The 19,885-nt window shown below is 39.9% G+C and overlaps 1 protein-coding gene across 5 annotated transcripts in view; it reads right to left on the reverse strand.

The window, feature by feature from the left end:
• Positions 1–801: 801 nt before the first annotated feature.
• Positions 802–19,885, reverse strand: part of fndc5a (fibronectin type III domain containing 5a) — a 90,437-nt gene continuing 71,353 nt past the window's right edge. For 2 of the 5 annotated variants that reach the window (XM_061895646.1, XM_061895644.1), the window contains exons 3-6: positions 19,498–19,696; positions 10,547–10,621; positions 6,778–6,911; positions 804–4,831 (exon numbers count right to left, since the gene is read on the reverse strand). In XM_061895646.1, coding sequence (XP_061751630.1) covers positions 4,784–4,831; positions 6,778–6,911; positions 10,547–10,621; positions 19,498–19,681 — 441 coding nt within the window. In that variant the 5' untranslated portion in view covers positions 19,682–19,696 and the 3' untranslated portion in view covers positions 804–4,783. Of the gene's footprint in view, positions 4,832–6,716; positions 6,912–10,546; positions 10,622–19,497; positions 19,697–19,885 lie in introns of all 5 variants that reach the window. The other 3 variants (XR_009806183.1, XR_009806184.1, XM_061895645.1) reach the window with 3 other exon arrangements.

Genomic DNA, 19,885 nt, shown 5'->3' on the forward strand with positions numbered 1-19,885 from the left:
AATCCTATTCAACCCATATTCAATTGAATACACTACAAAGACAAGATATTTGATGTTCAAACTCATAAACTTTTTTTTTTATGCAAATAATAATTATCTTGGATATTCATGGCTGCAACACGTGCCAAAGTAGTTGGGAAAAGGCATGTTCACCACTGTGTTACATCACCTTTTCTTTTAACACGACTCAATAAACGTTTGGGAACTGAGGAAACTAATTGTTGAAGCTTTGAAAGTGGAATTCTTTCCAATTCTTGTTTTATGTAGAGCTTCAGTCGTTAAACAGTCCGGGGTCTCCGCTGTCGTATTTTACGCTACATAATGCGCCACACATTTTAGATGGGAGACAGGTCCTGACTGCAGGCGGGCCAGGAAAGTACCCGCACTCTTTTTTATGAAGCCACGCTGTTGTAACATGTTCTGAATGTGGCTTGGCATTGTCTTGCTGAAATAAGCAGGGGCATCCATGAAAAAGACAGTGCTTAGATGGCAGCCTATGCTGTTCCAAAACCTGTATGTACCTTTCTGCATTAATGGTGCCTTCACAGATGTTCAAGTTACCCATGCTTTGGGCACTAATGCTGGCTTTTGAACTTTGCGTCGATAATAGTCTGGATGGTTTGCTTCCCCTTTGGTCCGGATGACACAATGTCAAATATTTCCAAAAACAATTTGAAAAGTGGATTCGTCAGACCACACAACACTTTTCCACTTTGCATGAGTCCATCTTAGATGATCTCGGGCCCAGAGAAGCCGGCGGCGTTTCTCAATGTTCTTCATAAATGGCTTTAGCTTTGCGATTAGGAGTGACAGATTGTTTGGTAAACGTATAGCATGTTCTATATGTTATAGTTATTTGAATGACTCTTACCATAATATGTTACGTTAACATACCAGGCACGTTCTCTGTTGGTTATTTATGCATCATATAACGTGCATTTATTAAGCCTGTTGTTCACTACTCTTTATTTATTTTAAATTGCCTTTCAAATGTCCATTCTTGGTGTTGGATTTTATCAAATAAATTTCCCCCCAATATGCGACTTATACTCTAGTGCGACTTGTATATGTTTTTTCCCTTTTTTATTATGCATTTTCGGCAGGTGCGACTTATACTCCGAAGCGATTTATGCTCCGAAAAATACGGTATGCCTTTATTAAGTATCTGTGTTTGTGTGGACATGGCCTAAGTCTCCAGACCTGAACCCCATTTCAATCCATGGAAGGTGGAAGAACACAAGATTTCTGTGATGTCATCATGGAGGAGTGGACGAAGAATCCAGTAATAGCCTGTGGAGATCTGGTGAATCATGTGCCCAAGAGGGTTAAGGCAGTCCCAAATATCACTAGTGCTCACACAAAATATTGACACATTGGACACAATTTGGACATTTTCCCTGAGAGGTGTACTTATTTCTGTTTCCAGCCATTCAGCCAGACAGTAAAGGTTGTGTTGACTCATTTTTAGAGGAGAGTTATTATCCACAGTAAAGAGTGCAGACATTTATTTGGAGAAAATATTTGATATTTTTTATTTTAAGCAAACACAAGTAAGCACACACCATATACTTCATAACTGAAGTGTGTAACCTTGTGCATAATAGTTAATGAAACCATGCTAGCCCTCATCAAGCAATTACTGCTGCACATAGCATACAATATATATACACATGTTAGCGCTAATAATGCATTTTTTTTCCCCCTTAACCATGCTTACTTGTCCACATGTATTTTATCACTGAACGTTTTCAAATCCATACAAAATTATTGTTCAATCAACTCATTTAGAGAAACCAAGTTGGGCATTCAAAGCATGGCCTCAGCATCTCAAGAAGCACTTCCTCCTTCGCGCTATAAATAGATAGTCGACCTGCCCTAGCCCCTTACACCACTCTAAAGTCTTTAAACAAATTAAATATACATGAGCAATTTGTTTTATTCTGTGGTTCCCATGAGCAAGTGTTGACAGCAGACTTGTGGCACCTTCTTTCATACATGCCCTCCATGAATCATGTAATACCATTACATGTGTCACTACATGAACCTACAGTCAAATCATTCATACCCAGGCCAAATTTGGAGTTAAAGTGCATTTTAATTTGTTGAATGTGGATTTTCAGGCTGTAGTCACAGAAATGGCAGAAAACTACACGTAATGCAATATACTGTATATCGTAGGAATTCATGAAAAATACTCACAATTTTAATTTTTTTTACATTTAAAGATTAATATCCCTGATCTTATCAGCCATCTATTTTCATTTCTAAAGTATACATGTAGAAAAGTGGGTATGCATGTAATAGCAAAGAGTATGGATACTTGAAGAATAGATTGGTTGATTAAAAGGCTGCTGCTAGTTCTTCATCTGCAACATACAATAACATGGATAAACCTTGCAGTGACTACCTAAGTAAGTCCCATTGCATTTTTGTTTGACTAAATTAGGTTTAGGATAAGGACTGAAAAGGTTGTAAACAGTGGATGGTCAAAATACCGAAAAATTGCTTACATCCTATATTGACCCACTTATTTTATATCATCACACTCTAAGATGGTAGCTTGTTATGCTATTATTCTTGCATGCACAGATATGTCTGGTAACACACTGTAGAGACTCTACTGAAATAAGACGATTACTTCCCAGCTCCTGAATGGCTCCTTACTCGTAATAATATATTTGGATCAATAGTTAAAACTTTACACAGTTTTTCTTATTGCACATTAACGACACAATGACAAAATGTAATACTGTATATAAACACATTACAATAGATAAGTGCAATGAAACTATCATTATTAGTAGGGCATGAACAGTTGTAAATAACACAAAATACTTAACTTGGAATAGCACCCTCTAATGTTGAAATTGACAGTACTCTGCAAAAGTTTCAGGCCATCACCAGCTTTGTTTTTTTTATTTATTATTATTTGCTTACCAGTCATTTTGACAGTAATTGGTAGAAAAGAGGCAAACAATTCTAAACTTAAAATAAATCAATTGTCAATTGTGGCATTGGAAAACCAAAGAATCTAAAGTTGACCGAAAATTTTTGCACAATACTGCAGTTTTTGTTATTTCATAATGTATTTATTTACACATTAAATATTGAAGTGTAACTCTGATTTTGTAATTGCATGTCAATTTGTATGTTTACTGTACACACACATTAGGTTATTTGATGAAAAGTATAACGCTAACAGGTATATGATATACTATAAATGTGAGCGAGAACATTATCCACATTATCAATAAGTAACACGCTAGAAGTTGGTCATTCAGATGCTTTTTGGGGAATAGACGTCATACAATAACATTTTTTACCAGCCAGTGTACAGAGTGGCTGTCCAAAAGGCTAGTATGGGGTAATAGATGATATGTCAACCATCTGACAACCCCCTCCCCCGAAAAAAACAAAAACAAAATAAAAATTATATAACGAGCTACCATAGATAGAAGGATAGCGGATACTGGCCGTTTAGTCCATATAATGTACTTGTAGCGAGTGGCTGGAAATGAGTTTCTATTCAATTCACAATGCGAATTATCATTATGTACTATATCTATACTACATCGAACAAATACAGACTTTGACTTGAACAATGCTCTTGTTCGAAGCCCTTCTGCCTTGATGACATCTGTTCATAAAATAACCTTGAAGCCCAACCTATACAATGTTTTTATAAGGAATGGAATGAATGAGCTATCACATTGTGCAAGTCATGTGACCATTGCATGCTAAGAGGTTACATTTGTGTTTCCTTTTCTTTTTTTTTTACAGAATGTGACCTCATGGCGCTTAAAGTAGTCCTCGCGTCAGTCAGGGCTGTTATTGCTTAAGGAATATCCTCTATTGTTTCTGCGAAGGCCACTTCTCTGTAGACGTATGCAAGCCCCTTTGAAAATACATTATTTAGGTGAGGCACTCTGGGTCAAGTCCTTCTTGATTTACCCAGAACACTGAACACTCTAAAATACAGCCCATTTTAGATGTGGAATGCAAAGAATAGAATATATTAAAAGCATGAGAGAGAGTCAAGATGAAAACGCGAGCGAATGAGACACTGAACCAAGCTGCTATGGCGTTACAACAGCTCATTTTGAGAAATCACTTTTAAATCTGTCAGGTGGAGTCTATATTCCCTGAGGGGGGAAAACAAGCTCGCCAGATGGAAAATATTTCCCACTGGACGACAAAACTTTCTGCTATGGTGGGGTGTAAAATGTACCAGAGCGACAGAAACGTACTGGCAGTACCTTCTGTAACAAAACTACAGTTTTATGATAAATTATTCACCGTCACTTATAGGAAAATTTGACTAAAACATGTAAGGAAAAAAACACCACCAAGAGGATGAGATTATAATCACACCACAGAGGAACACTTAGACACAATTGGTACCACCCACTAAAGGATGAAAGCGGGAGAGAGGCTGAAAAGGTCTCCGGTTCTGTTCATCGACTTTGGTCCCTGGGGTTGATTTATCAGCAGTCCGTCCGCTGCCAGGAGCATTTGGCCCTAATCTCTGTCCCCCCATGGTACATTGGTTGTTAAGCATGGCCGATCCATTCGCTCAACTCTCACCACAGTCTCTCCACCGTAGCATCTCCTACCCTTGGCACTGGCCAAGTCATTCCTGGATCCCAAGGTGCCTGCGAGCTTTGCTTCACTGGCAGGCCCACAGCAAAATGAGATTTAAGCGGCGCATTCTGAAAGGCAGATTTGCTTCAAAGGACCCGCTTATTTGTGAGGACACAAAGTCTTTAGCATTTGGAGAAGACAGTCACACTTCAATGATGTTGACAGATGGCATCCTATTGTTCTTGGAGAACTGTGGGAGTAGAGAAGATGACAGGATTGAAGCTGCTAGAGGGCTCTGAAGAATAACACAATGCACATGAGGATGCCTCTGTACTGTATTTATGCTGAAGAACTCAATGCATTTTGTTTGTTATAGACTTTTTGTACAAATGACTGTAGAATTTGCGTCTGCAGTGATCACAAGCACTAACTGTGTTTGCTATTAGATACAGTATGTGGCAATCATGCAGGAATAAATATATACATATTTGAAGTCACAGTTCTATTAAGCCTCAAGCTGATGTTCAGATGAACCTTTAGGTGTTTGTCAATGTCAAGCATATTTTGCTTCTATTTTCCTGTGGCTTCACAGAATACTTGGTTCATTTTTTTAGCATTGGAGAACAGAAATGGAGAGGAAATGATTGACAAGTCCGTAGCTTCACTGCAGTGCAAGAACTTCAGATATAGCAGAAACTAAGAAAATGTGGCTAACTACTTAGTAAATACATTACCTGTACACACCATTGGTTACAATTGCACAATCACCTGAGATTCAATTAAAACAATTTGATTAGCAAGATAATAATGCTTTTTATAAATACTTCCAGCACACAGGAAAGGTTTGTTGTTTGGTTAGTTGCTCAGCTTGCTAGTTTTTCCAGTGATGGGCAAGCGTGTTGGAAAATGTAGTAAGCTAATTATTTTTCATTGTACTTTGTAGACACTTGTTGTTTGAACAACCTCTTAAACCGCACCAAGTTAGTACATTGTTTGAGTTCTTTGCTTAATCCATTCCATAATTTAGTTCCACATACTGTGTAATTATGCCGTTAAAGCAGGCGACTTTTAGCTGTGTGTGTGCATAGCGCTCATACTTCCTAAAAACCTGTGACGTCTTGCGTACACGTCATCATTACACGACGTTTCCAAGACGAAACTCCCTGGAAATTTAAAATTGCAATTTAGTAAACTAAAAAGGCCGTATTGGCATGTGTTGCAATGTTAATATTTCATCATTGATATATAATCTATCAGACTGCGTGGTGGGTAGTAGTGGGTTTCAGTAGGCCTTTAAAGAGTCGGAGACGTTCGCACATCTGTTGCGTGCGATGGATTTAACTTCTGTTTGGCCCGGTGATGCTTTGTGCTGCATGTGGGACTCCGGCGGTATGTATGAGGCAGAATTAAACCCACCACCGGTAAACGTGCACACGGCCAAACAGAAGGGCTGCTGTGAAATTCTTGCTCTGGTAGCAGGTTATAATTTCCTTTGTGCATAATTATAGGTGTTTGCAAAAGCACCATATCATTGAATTTCAATATTTTTGATTCAGTTACTAAAGGGTTTGTCTGTTTTCTTTATCTAACATTATGTATTATTCTAACTGACCTCTTTTGTAGCAAAGTTAGTGAATGAAGTGTACTTTTGTAGTTTTAGTTTGAGGTGGCTAACAATAAAGCTAATAGGAGTGATGTATTGCACCCAAGAAACCTTCTAAAAAAACGCCAACAATATTCTGTTCACATGTCGTGACCAATGTATTAATCAAGTATTAGTGATATTGTTATTATAAGTGCTAACACAGAGGAACTACTTCTAGCATATACATCCAACTCAAATTTTTAATGTACCGGTACACGTTTTGTCTACTTGACAATTGTAGTTTGGCAAACTTGTCCATTAGATATTTAAAAACAATTGGAAATGATACTTAATGACTTTAAAGTTGCTTGTTTGTCACATGAACCATAACTATAACCACAACCCAAAGTAATACTGTAGAGTTTTGTGCCAGATGCATAGTGTACTGATCAAATAGTGAACACTGATGGTTTGAGGATCCCTCCTTGACATTGACAAACACCGTATGAGTGCACGTGAATGAGGTCTTAAAGCGGCCGGCACCATTCACCTGCCCGGCGCCGTTGAGAGGGCTAGGCACCTCGGGGGAGGAGAGGGTTGGTGGATTATACCTTACTGCGCAACAGCCCCCCTGTTGGGTGTTCAGGAGTACTGCACTCTGAGGAGTTTTTGGCTTTGTCCTTGTTGTTGTTGGGTTCGTTGTCTTTGATGATGTCATACTGACGGCAGAAGAGAGCGATCACGCCTGGAAATAAGCAAATACACAACTAAATTTAAGAGAGGCAGTAATTTTGTGAATGCTGACATTTCGTTTTTGTTACCAATCTCTAATATTCCTGCTCGTTTTTGACCAGAAGTAATAGACATTTTTAATTGATTACAACCATATTTTTCAGACTATAAGGCAACACTTAGAATCCTTTCATTTTCTCAAAAATCGACAGTGCGCCCTATAACACGGCGCGCCTGATGTACATAATAATTCTGGTTGGGCTTTCTGACCTCCAAGCTATTTTATTTGGTACATGGTGTAATGATAAGTGTTGCCAGTAGATGGCAGTCACACATAAGAAATATGCGTAGACTTGCAAGATGACACCAGTAAACAACACCAAAACTTTACATTTTTCTTTGAAAATATAGAACATTACAAACGGCGCTCAAAAATCTGTTAAAATGTTTTAGCATCATGACTTTGGTAAGCTATGATAGATTGTCGGACATACTGTACAGTGCTTAAACATACGGGTATTATTGTGGTGTGTGTATAAGGACCGCAAAATGGCACATCTTAGCAGACATATTTGTTTCGCAATATTATGCAAAAACAACTTTTCTAACCTTCTGGTACCTGCTGATGTGTATTTGGGATCCGCATAAGTCCTGAAAATGTGTGCGCGTCCGCCAATGTAGTCTGTGCTGACATTGTAGGAGATAAGCTTAGTTTTTCCATCCATCCATATTCTACCGCTTGTTCCCTTTTGGGGTCGCGGGGGGTGTTGGCGCCTATCTCAGCTACAATCGGGCGTAAGGCGGGGTACACCCTGGACAAGTCACCACCTCATCGCAGGGCCAACACAGATAGACAGACAACATTCACACTCACATTCACACACTAGGGCCAATGTAGTGTTGCCAATCAACCTATCCCCAGGTGCATGACTTTGGAAGTGGGAGGAAGCTGTAGTACCCGGAGGGAACCCACGCATTCACGGGGAGATCATGCAAACTCCACACAGAAAGATCCCGAGCCTGGGATTGAACCCAAGACTGCAGGACCTTCGTATTGTGAGGCAGACGCACTAACCCCACTGCCACCGTGAAGCCAAGCTTAGTTTTTCTCTCTGTATTCTTGTTATGGGCATTCATCCTCCACTGTTGCCATTTATAATATAAAGTAGCATAAAGTTATAACTGATATCTGTCAGTAGATTCGCTATGGAAGCGCTAAAATCTGTCGGTGTAGTGTGTTTACATAATTTAACCACAGAACTTTTATTATTAGAGAGTTCCGGTCGGACGTTTTTTTACGGGACACATTTGGCGTTTTTGTTGCACAAGTGAGCCACGGATTAGGAGATGCTGCTTTGTTATTGATTTAAGTAAAGTCTGAATGTCATTAAAACAATTAGCTCCATCTTTTGATACTTCTTTAACTCCTTTTCTTGCAAGCTACACCTGTCTGTAGAACAAAGATGATGGGGAGAAGATGCTGTCGAAGTGGAGCCACGTAAATAAGACTGCCCACAAAACGGCGCATCCTGAAGCAACGGTAAGAAATCAACTTTAAGAAGATCTGTAAAACATAATCTATGCAACATTTTGACCGAAGAACCACTATGACACTTTATGTAGACCACAAGGAAGTGTTTTACATTGAGAAAAAAACAAACATTATATGACCGCTATAATCTGGTAAAATTGGTATGAAAAAGTGCTACAAGAAAATAGACCTTACAATCAGGTGCGCCATATTGTTCGAAAAATATAGTCAAAGCATACTAATGCCACCTGTCTATAGCGGCCACACTGTTTTTTTTTTGCTGCAGACAAAAGTAGTGTGATACACCCGGTATATAGCAGCCACCTGTAAAATCCGGCCAGCGGCCACATTTTTTGGGACCCAAATGATTTTTTTTTACTCTGTATAGCGACCACTAATATCAAAATGTTCTGCATTGATGCATGATGTTGATGGATCAAATCCCAGTTGTTATTATTTAATTGTTTACTCTTTTTAGGATGAACTCGGTCCAATATGAATTGACTTCTTGCAGCTTTCGTATACTTACTACAGACATTCGCATGCAGTTGGTTCGGACAAATCACTTTCCTTGAGCTGCATCCTGGGGCCCAGACTAAAGAACATAACTCCATTATTTGAATCAAGACAACAGGAGACAATGTTGAAGAGTGTTTTTTTGCTTTTTCTATAGCTTGTAGCTTTATAGTAGTTTATGTTTTAATTGTTTTTGAGTTATAAACAGTATACATACTTTCACTTCTAATAAGTGTTTCTTTACTACTACTAATACAGTCGTCACTTGCCACATCGCGTTTTAAAGTCGGCGGCTTCACTCTACCGCATATTTATTTTTTTGTCTTGTTTTTTAAGCATAATCTACATATTTTTGGCTCATATAAAAAAAATAACATTAAAATGGCTAAATGAACTAAAATATCAATACTACTGTAGTATTGGCCTCTAGATGAGCCCAAACTGATCAGAACTGTTCAGTATAGTGACCGCTGAATGGCTTAGCCTTAGGCAGCATTACTGTATTGCAGTGGTTCTCAAATGGGGGTACGCGTACCCCTGGGGGTACTTGAAGGTATGACCAGGGGTACGTGAGAGTTTTTTTAAATATTCTAAAAATAGCAACAATTTAAAAATAATTTATGAATATATTTATTGAATAATACTTCAACAAAATATGAATGTAAGTTCATAAACTGTAAAAAAAAATGCAACAATATTCAGTGTTGACAGCTAGATTTTTTGTGGACATGTTTCATAAATATTGATGTTAAGATGTCTTTTTTTTGTGAAGAAATTAGAATTAAGTTCATGAATCGAGATGGATATCTATTACAATCCCCAAAGAGGGCACTTTAAGTTGATGATTACTTCTATGTGTAAAAATTTTTTATTCATAATTGAATCACTTGTTTATTTTTCAACACGTTTTTAGTTATTTTTATATCTTTTTTTCCAAATAGTTAAAAAAAGACCACTACGAATGAGCAATATTTTGCACTGTTACACAATTTAATAAATCAGAAACTGATGACATAGTGCTGTATTTTACTTCTTTATCTCTTTTTTTTTCAACCAAAAATGCTTTGCTCTGATTAGGGGGTTCTTGAATTAAAAAAATATTCACAGGGGGTTCATCACTGAAAAAAGGTTGAGAACCACTGCTGTATTGGATCGAACGAGTGTAAAGGTTACACTCGGGGTTACTTGGGGGTTATTTATTGTCTTGTGTTTAATTGTATTCCTGAACTGTGTAGTTAAAAAAACAAATAAAAAAAAGGTTTCAAATATTTTTTAATATTTTAATATTTAGAAGAACGTAAACAGGTTTTCTCATTTTGTAGCGCTGAAAATTCATTTACCATGGTCAGGCCCGGAACAAATTATCAGCGATAAACAAAGGATTACTGTAATATTTATGAAATTATTGTTATTTATTACTTCCTGCTTCTGAGGCTGCCCTTCATTTGTATAGACAAGATATGGATGGAATTGTGGAAATAAAAGCTGTTTTGTAGCAATGATGCAGTAACACTGCAGTGTCTAATCAGAGTTCTCCCTGTTTGGACGTCCTGATCCTGTGTCATTCAAATTACGAGTACTTTTCTCTACATAATCCTCACCTGCCCACATGATGAGCACCACAACGATTATGATGAGTTCACCTGCCCTCAGTTGGTCCTCCATTGTTACTTCGTCTGTGAGAGTCAAAAGGCAATTGTTAGGTTATTACTCAAATGCTTTGGCCTCGGTTAAAATCCCTTTACGAGTCAGTAATATTTCAGTTTATGTGATGAACAGAGAATAATTGACGATGATTGTGCAGGTGCACATTTATTGAACATATCAGCACAAGGTTTTTACTGCTCAATGTCTGACAACCAAGCATACTGAGCCAGGAGGAAAATAGGTCAGCATATACTGTATTTAAGCAGAGCTTGTTTCCTGCTATATGAATCCAGATCTTGAATACTGAGGATGATAAATCTTTAGAGATAAAATCTGGAAGAATATAGAATGTTTTGTTGACAGATGTACATCCAGTTGCCTGCATGCAGCTTTCTGTGGAACAAAACAATAATTTCAGCAAATTTTTATCTGGCGTTACTGAATGTTGCGTAAGTCACAGAGTTTATGTAAAGTTCATCAGCGTGTAAAAGAACTGCACTCACATCCTTTTATTAGATGGACTGGGTGACATTTCGAGGTCCCAGTGTACATGGCAGGCACCCCATGCTCCAGTAGTTTTTAGAAACAAGCAATTCTGTTGATCGATTGGCCTCTGTTGCCCCGTATTAAGTAATCAAACACCACTACACAATAAGGGGTGGAGGCTCCTGATACCGTTGGCTTTACTGGACCGAACTGGTGTAAGGTTTATGTTAGAACTTAAATGTGGTACCAAAATAACAAATATCTCCATCCATCCATCCATCCATTTTCTACCGCTTATTCCCTTTGGGATCACGGGGGTCGCTGGTAACTATCTCAGCTACAATCGGGCGGAAGGCGGGGTAGCAAATAGCAAATATCTGTTAGACAAAAATTATATGATTCAGTCATAAATGAACTAGTGGTGTCCTGATCTGATATTGATATCAGATATTGGCACCGATATCTGCAAAATTATAATAGTTTGCATCTAAAATCTCCGATATAAGCTCTGACACCAGCAGTCCTGCAGCCCGTTTACTTGTGCAAAGCTGGACAGACAGTTAATATCTAAATGTCCTCCAATAAGCATACACGGTTAACCTTTTATTGTATTTTTGTCAAGTCAATTACAAAAAGGTGAGGGATCAGACAAAGAGCAGCTCGAAGACCTCGATGAGAAAGAATAACAAAGGACCCAGATGTCCCATGCCCAGACACGGGTCACCGGGGCCCTCTTCTGGAGCCAAGCCCGTAGGTGGGGCACGATGGCGAGGGCCTGGTGGCCCGGCCTGACCCCGTGGGGCCCGGCCGGGCACAGCCCGAAGAGGCAACGTGGGTCTACCCTTTAATGGGGTCACCAATCATGGGAGGGGCCATAGAGGTCGGGTCCATTGTGAGCTGGGCGGCAGCCGAATGCAGGACACTTGGCGGTCCGATCCTCGACTACATAAGCTAGCTCTTGGGAGGTGGAACGTCACCTCACTGGGGGGAAGGAGCCTGAGCTGCTGCGGGAGGTGGAGAAGTTCCAGCTAAATATAGTCGGACTTACTTCGACGCACAGCAAGGGCTCTGGAACCAGTTCTCTCGAGAGGGGCTGGACTCTCTTCCATTCTGGCGTTACATGCAGTGAGAGGCGACAGACTGGGGTGGATATTCTTGTTGCCCCCCGGCTCAATGCCTGCACGTTGGAGTTCAACCCATTGGACGATAGGGTAGCTTCCCTCAACCTTCGGATGGGGGGCACGGGTCCTGACTGTATTTTGTGCTTACGCACCAAGCCACAGCTCAGAGTACCCACCATTTTTAGATTCACTCGAGAGAGTACTGGAGAGTGTTCCCGCGGGTGATTACCTTTTTCTACTGGGGCACTTCAACGCTCATATTGGCAACGACAGTGAAACCTGGAGAGGCCTGATTGGGAAGAATGGCCACCAGGATCTGAACCCGAGTGGTGTTTTGTTTTTGGACTTTAGTGCTCGTCACAGATCTTCCATAGCAAACACATTATTCAAACATAAGCGTGTCCATATGTGCACTTAGCACCAGGATACCCTAGGCCGCAGTTCCATGATCGACTTTGTAGTTGTGTCATCGGATTTGCGGTCTCATGTATTCGGTCTTAACAATGTTGCGGTCTCGGTTGAAGAGAGGGGCGGTGATTTCTACCGATCACCACCTGGTGGTAAGTTGGCTGTGATGGTGGGGGAGGATGCCGGACAGACATGGCCGGCCCAAACGTATTATGAATGTCTGCTGGTAACGTCGAGGTTCCTGTCAGAGACAGTCTCAATTCCGATGTTCCGTTCCTCTATTGTCGAGGAGGCCAATTGGAGCTGTGGCCGCAAGGTGGTTGGTACCTGTCGTGGCGGTAAATCCCAGAACCAGGATGCCGTCAAGCTGAAGAAAGAGTCCTATCGGGTCCGTCTGGCTCAAGGGACTCCAGAGGCAGTGGACAGGTACCGACAGGCCAAGCGGTGTGCGACTTCAGCAGTCGCAGAGGCAAAAACTCGGACATGGGAGTAGTTCGGGCAAGCCATGGAAAATGAAATCCGGATGGCTTCGAAGCGATTCTGGACCACCATCCTCCGCCTCAGAAAGGGGAAGCAGTGCACTGTTAACACCGTGTATGGTGAGGATAGTGTTCTGCTGACCTCGACTGCGGATGTTGTGGATCAGTGGAGGGAATACTTCGAAGACCTCCTCAATCCCACCTAGCAGTGCCTGGGGAATCTGTGGTGGGCTATACTATTTCTGGGGCTGAGGTTGCCGATGTAGTTAAAAAGCTCCTCGGTGGCAAGGCCCTGAGGGTGAATGAGATCCACCCAGAGTTCCTTCAGGCTCTGGATGCTGTAGGGCTGTCTTGGTTGACAAGACTCTGCAACATCGCGTGGACATCGGGGACGGTACCTTTGGATTGGCAGATCAGGGTGGTGGTTCCTCTCTTTAAGAAGGGGAACCAGAGGGTGTGCCCAACTATCGTGGGATCACACTCCTCAGCCTTCCCGGTAAGGATTTATTCAGGTGTACTGGAGAGGATGCTACACCCAATAGTCGAACCTCGGTTTCAGGAGGAACAGCGTGGTTTTCGTCCTGGTCGTGGAACTGTGGACCAGCTCTGTACTCTCGGCAGGGTCCTTGAGTGTGCATGGGAGTTTGCCCAACCAGTCTACAAGTGCTTTGTGGACTTGGAGAAGGCATTCGACCGTGTCCCCCGGGAAGTCCAGTGGGAAGTGCTCAGAGAGTATGGGGTATCGGACTGTCTGATTGTGGCGGTCCGCTCCCTGTATGATCAGCGTCAGAGTTTGGTCCGCATTGCCGGCAGTAAGTTGGACCCGTTTCCAGTGATGGTTGGACTCTGCCAAGGCTGCCCTTTGTCACCGATTCTGTTCATAACTTTTATGGACAGAATTTCTAGGCGCAGCCAAGGCTTTGAGGGGATCCGGTTTGGTGGCCACGGGATTAGGTCTCTGCTTTTTGCAGATGATGTGGTCCTGATGGCTTTATTTGGCCAGCATCTTTAGCTCTCACCGGAACGGTTCGCAGCCGAGTGTGAAGCGACTGGGATGGGAATCAGCACCTCCAAGTCCGAGTCCATGGTTCTTGCCCGTAAAAGGGTAGAGTGCTATCTCCGGGTTGGGGAGGAGATCTTGCCCCAAGTGGAGGAGTTCAAGTACCTCGGAGTCTTGTTCACTAGTGAAGGAAGAGTGGATTATGAGATTGACAGGCGGATCGGTGCAGCGTCTTCAGTAGTACAGATGCTGTATTGATCCGTTGTGGCGAAAAAGGAGCTGAGCCGGAAGGCAAAGCTCACAATTTAGCGGTCAATCTACATTTCCATCGTCACCTATGGTCATGAGCTTTGGGTTATGACCGAAAGGACAAGGTCACGGGTACAAGCGGCTGAAATGAGTTTTCCCCGCCGGGGGGCAGGGCTCTTCCTTAGAGATAAGGTGAGAAGCTCTGTCATCCGGGAGGAACTCAAAGTAAAGCCGCTGCTCCTCCACATCGAGAGGGGCCAGATGAGGTGGTTCGGGCATCTGATCAGGATGCCACCTGAACGCCTCCCTAGGGAGGTGTTTCGGTCACGTCCGACCGGTAGGAGGCCACAAGGAATACCCAGGACACGTTGGGAATACTATGTCTCCCGGCTGGTCTGGGAACACCTTGGGATCCCCCGGAAGGAACAAAGTGGCTGGGAAAGGGAAGTCTGGGCTTCCGTGCTTAGGCTGCTGCCCCCGCTACCTGAACTCTGATAAGCGGAAGAAGACGGATGGATGGATTGATGGTATTAGATTAATATCAGTGTTTGCCAATACTTTATGCTCCAACATCAATATCGTATCGGAAGTGAAAGAGTTGTGGGACATCCCTAAAATGAACCCTCTGGGGGCTTTCAATTTTAATTATCTAAATCTCTAAGTTCTTAAAGGGTGTAAAAACGGTTTGGATTCCGTTTTTTCTTTTCTACTATGACATTTCAAACACTTTGCTATGCAAATATGAGACCACTTTCTCTCCGGCTGATTTTTCTAAAAAATGCAATTATTCATTTCGACAATTTTAAATACTAACCTAGGTGTTTATGGGCAGTTTGCTGAGAGATGACCTGTGCAAGAAAACATCAAAACATATTTTTAAAGATCCTTTCGACGTCTTGATTGGAAAAGAGCAACGATTTCAGTTGTTGTATTTTACTACTACTGTCAGCAACAGTATTTTTTTTCTCTCATTTCACCATCTTGGAAACACACTTAAATGACTACTAAGCAATTCTCGTCCGAACGACCACTTACAAAACATCTGCTCATCTTCTGTTGAGAGAAACCGTAATGAGACAGAGAGCTGCTAAAATGTGATGTGGATGATGTATGAAGGATGAAGAACCGCAGACATGCGCTCTACAGTGACACTTTGTGGATGGTGTACACAGTGGGGGAGAGGGAATAGACTATTAAATCTAAGTGTATGGGGGAGGGGGCATTTGTGTCTGTGTATGTATAGTGTAGATCTGTAGAAGTCTGAAAGGTGAAGAAACAAATTTCCAAACACATACTTCCATTGGAAATATAAAAAATCCATTGTGGGATCAAACTGCCATTACGAAAGCTATAACTTACTTTTAAGTTATATAAGGTTGTAACATTGTAATTTCCCCAAAGTGGGATGGATAAAGTATATATTTTCCTATCCTTTTCCTAAATTCTTTACTAATGTAAAAATAGGTCACTATTATTATGAAGATGTAAAATAATATATAATACAGCATATAGGGATGGCGTGGCACAGTGAGAGAGTGGCCGTACGCAACCCGAGGGTCCCTGGTTCAATCCCCACCTAGTACCAACCTCGTCACGTCCGTTGTGTCCTGAGCAAGACACTTCACCCTTGCTCCTGATGGGTGCTGGTTAGCGCCTTGCATGGCAGCTCCCTCCATCAGTGTGTGAATGTGTGTGTGAATGGGTAAATGTGGAAGTAGTGTCAAAACGCTTTGAGTACCTTGAAGGTAGAAAAGCGCTATACAAGTACAACCCATTTATCATTTATTTATTTATATAAAAGATGTGCCTCGCACATATCACTTTTTAACATTTTAACTGCCAAAAGTTACCCTACTGGAAGCTCTCTAGGTTCTCAAGGTCCATCTTTTGGAAATGTGTCAGCAAAAACAAAACATGCAAGCGCCGACTGTTGAAGCAAATTTTGAAATGTCAGTCAATTCTCTGTTTGTCTGTAAAATGCAGAAATGCAGTGGTACCAATTTTACCGATTTTGTCCATCAGAGACCGAATGGTATAAAAAATTATTACATTTTTCCCATTAAAAATAATCCAATTAATTAGTTCCAGACACCCAAAAAAATCAACATACAACACATTTTATAGGGAACAATTGTTTTTTAAAATGCAAAAAACAAAGCCAAAGGCATATGAACAACAAATTAAATGTACAAATAAACATGTATTATTACTTTTATTGAAGACTCTGGTAGCTTATTTCGCAGTCGTACTCAATAAAAAAACAAAAAAAAAACCCCCACAAAAAACTACATTTAAGAGAAAATAGACTACAGTGGTACCTCAACTTAAGAGTTCTCAAATTTAAGAGTGTTTTGAAATAAGAGCTGTCTCTCGGCTAATTGTTATGCCTTAGGTTGCAAACAAAAATTTGAGCATTCCCGCCATTAGTTGGTGTAGCAAATGGGTCGCCCACTTGACTCAAGCAGAATGAGTCTAGCGCCAAGAATGTTAAAATAATATCCAAACTACAGATATTGAAAAAAAATATCATGAATAAATAAAAGCTGCTAATGGTGTGTTTGACCAAGAAGCAACTCAAAGGAGATATCAAACAAGTCTACTCTCTAAAGTAAATGTTGTACATTATGATTACATTACTTCATACAGTAAAACTACTGTGGTTGTTAGTAGTACTTTATATTGTATTGTTTGTATACAATGTGTTTCATCTAAAAGTTAGTTTTTGTTTTTAAAAGTCATCACACATTGAATCTGTGCTGCTGTAGACCAATTAATTTGCATTTATTTCAATGTTGATTTGGGTGTAACCAATTAAGCTTGTAATTGAAGGTGCTATAGAAAATTTGGGGCAAAAAATTTGTTAAAAAAATAGGGCGTATAAAAACTGTAAAAAGATTGATGCTTAATTTAATCATTTATCAAAATCTGCCAGCTCAATGTTGGATACAAACATCTATAGATTTTTTTGTTTTTGACAGGCTAACTAATTACCTTTGAATTTCAGAACCCCTGTTTTACAGAAAAGTTGAGCCTTTTTGAGGCTCTGTGGAAAAGAATAATCTTGGTCACCATGCTTCGGTCACATCCTATAATGAACACCTCAACGCTTCGAAATTTAGCGTCCTCCAAATGTCTAATCTATCTGGGTAATGTTTGAAAGCGATCAGATGAAATATTTAGGAGTAACTGGTTACAGAACAACACCTGGAAATAGTGAACATCTGCAGGACATGATGTTTTCAATGTTTTGTTTAAAAATGTACATATAAGATGTGGAGTTGCAAGTTAATTAAATTAGACACACAGTCTGTGTGACAATCTCTACTACAGGGGTCACCAACCTTTTTGAAACCAAGAGCTACTTCTTGAGTACTGATTAATGCAAAGGGCTACCAGTTTGATACACACTTAAATAAATTGCCAGAAATAGCCAAAATGAAAATTAAATTTTGAAACATAGTTTATCTTCAATTTTGACTCTTTAAAATTCATAATTCAACCGAAAAAAATGAAGAGAAGAACTAGCTAATTCGAATCTTTTTGAAAAAATTTAAAAATAATTTATGGAACAACATTAGTAATTTTTCCTGATTAAGATTAATTTTAAAATGTTGATGACATGTTTTAAATAGGTTTAAATCCAATCTGCACTTTGTTATAATATATAACAATTTGGACCAAGCTATATTTCTAACAAAGACAAATCAGTATTTCTTCTAGATTTTCCAGAACCAAAATTTGAAAAGAAATTCAAAAGACTTTGAAATAAGATTTAAATTTGATTATACAGATTTTCTAGATTTGCCAGAATAATTTATTTGAATTTTAATCATAATAAGTTTGAAGAAATATTTCACAAATAAAAAACAGAAGCTAAAATGAAGAATTAAATTAAAATGTATTTATTATTTTGTACAATAAAAAAACATTTACTTGAACATTTATTTAAATTTTCAGGAAAGAAGAGGAAGAAATTTAAAAGGTAAAAAGGTATATGTGTTTAAAAATCCTAAAATAATTTTTAAGGTTGTATTTTTTCTCTTAAATTGTCTTTCTGAAAGTTATAAGAAGCAAAGAAAAAATTTATGAATTTATTTAAACAAGTGAAGACCGAGTCTTTAAAATATTTTCTTGGATTTTCAAATTTTATTTGAGTTTTGTCTCTCTTAGAATTAAAAATGTCGACCAAAGCGAGACCAGCTTGCTAGTAAATATAAATAAAATTAAAAAAATAGAGGGAGCTCACTGGTAAGTGCTGCTATTTGAGCTATTTTTAGAACAGGCCAGCGACTCATCTTGTCCTTACGGGCTACCTGGTGTTGGTGACCCTTGCTCTACTACCTTATATTTATGTATGGCAACATTAGGCTAAACTTTTGTCTTTAAACATAATGGAAGTTAGCTTCGCAGCTTTGAACTGCTGTTCTAAAAGGCTTCAGAGAAAAATTAATTGTGATGAAAGATCAAGAAAAGGAGCATACGACGGTAAAGTAAACAAAACCCAATAAGAGGGAGAAAAAAATGTAACCCTTGCAGCTATTGATTTTTGCCAAATATTTCCTTTGCAGAAACCAGCCTCAGACAATAGATCCAGAGGTAATTAGGCCTCTATTCTAGAAAAAGCATATCTTTAATCTTCTGCAGTAATGTACAGTATTTATATTCCACATATCTCCCACTTTCCGCTATAAACAAACTTCAGACTCTCTGGGTGCACTTTCTGGGAAGTGTCTGAATTCAGCAGTGTCTCACAAGGGGAATGAGGAAGAATACTGTAGATAAGGCTTTAGCCAGAAGCACATCGATTTACCACCCCTTGCAGCCACGACTTCCCCCTGCCCGAAGACTGATAAATACCCCCCCCGCCGCGCTTACCCGCAGTTTGGTTTACTGTGCAGCGGTGCTGAGTGCAGGCAGGGTGAAGCCTGCAGAGGCATGTCAATACAGAATGAAGTATACACCCCCCTGGCCGTGTAGGAGCACTCTGTTGTGAAATTTCATTTCACGCTTTGGGTGCATATTGATTTTTATTGGTCTTTAGACAAAATCAGTCAAGAGTTTGTCAAAAGGCCAAGCTCGTTCTGCCTATTCTGGCTTGAAAGCAAACGCATAAAAAGCGATGCAAGCATATTTGTATTCATGTGTGTTTTGCACCACTTCACCTTTGTTCTTAGAACCCTGAGTCTCGACCTCCTTTGGTGTTCGGAAGCGTAAAGGCTCGCTTTGTGGGCTCGTTCCAAACATACTGATGGACTGGACATGGATGATGTAGTCTGTCTCCTCCTCCAAGTCCCATAATGCGCAGGAGCGTGTGGTGGTGTTCACTTCCTGGATGAATCGTAGCATACGCACGTCTTTTTTCTGTTGGTGCACGATAAAAAAGAAATTGGTTTACGTTCTTGTTTGACGTCCCACTTCTTTTATACATCTAAAAAAAATAAGAGATAAAAAATTATAATAATAATAATAGATTCTATTAATATGAATTCAATTAATAACATTTGTCACTGTACACTCATTTAATACACTGCTGTTTAAACCTGGATTCTA

Source organism: Nerophis ophidion, linkage group LG03, assembly GCF_033978795.1.
Source record: "Nerophis ophidion isolate RoL-2023_Sa linkage group LG03, RoL_Noph_v1.0, whole genome shotgun sequence".
NCBI lineage: Eukaryota > Metazoa > Chordata > Actinopteri > Syngnathiformes > Syngnathidae > Nerophis > Nerophis ophidion.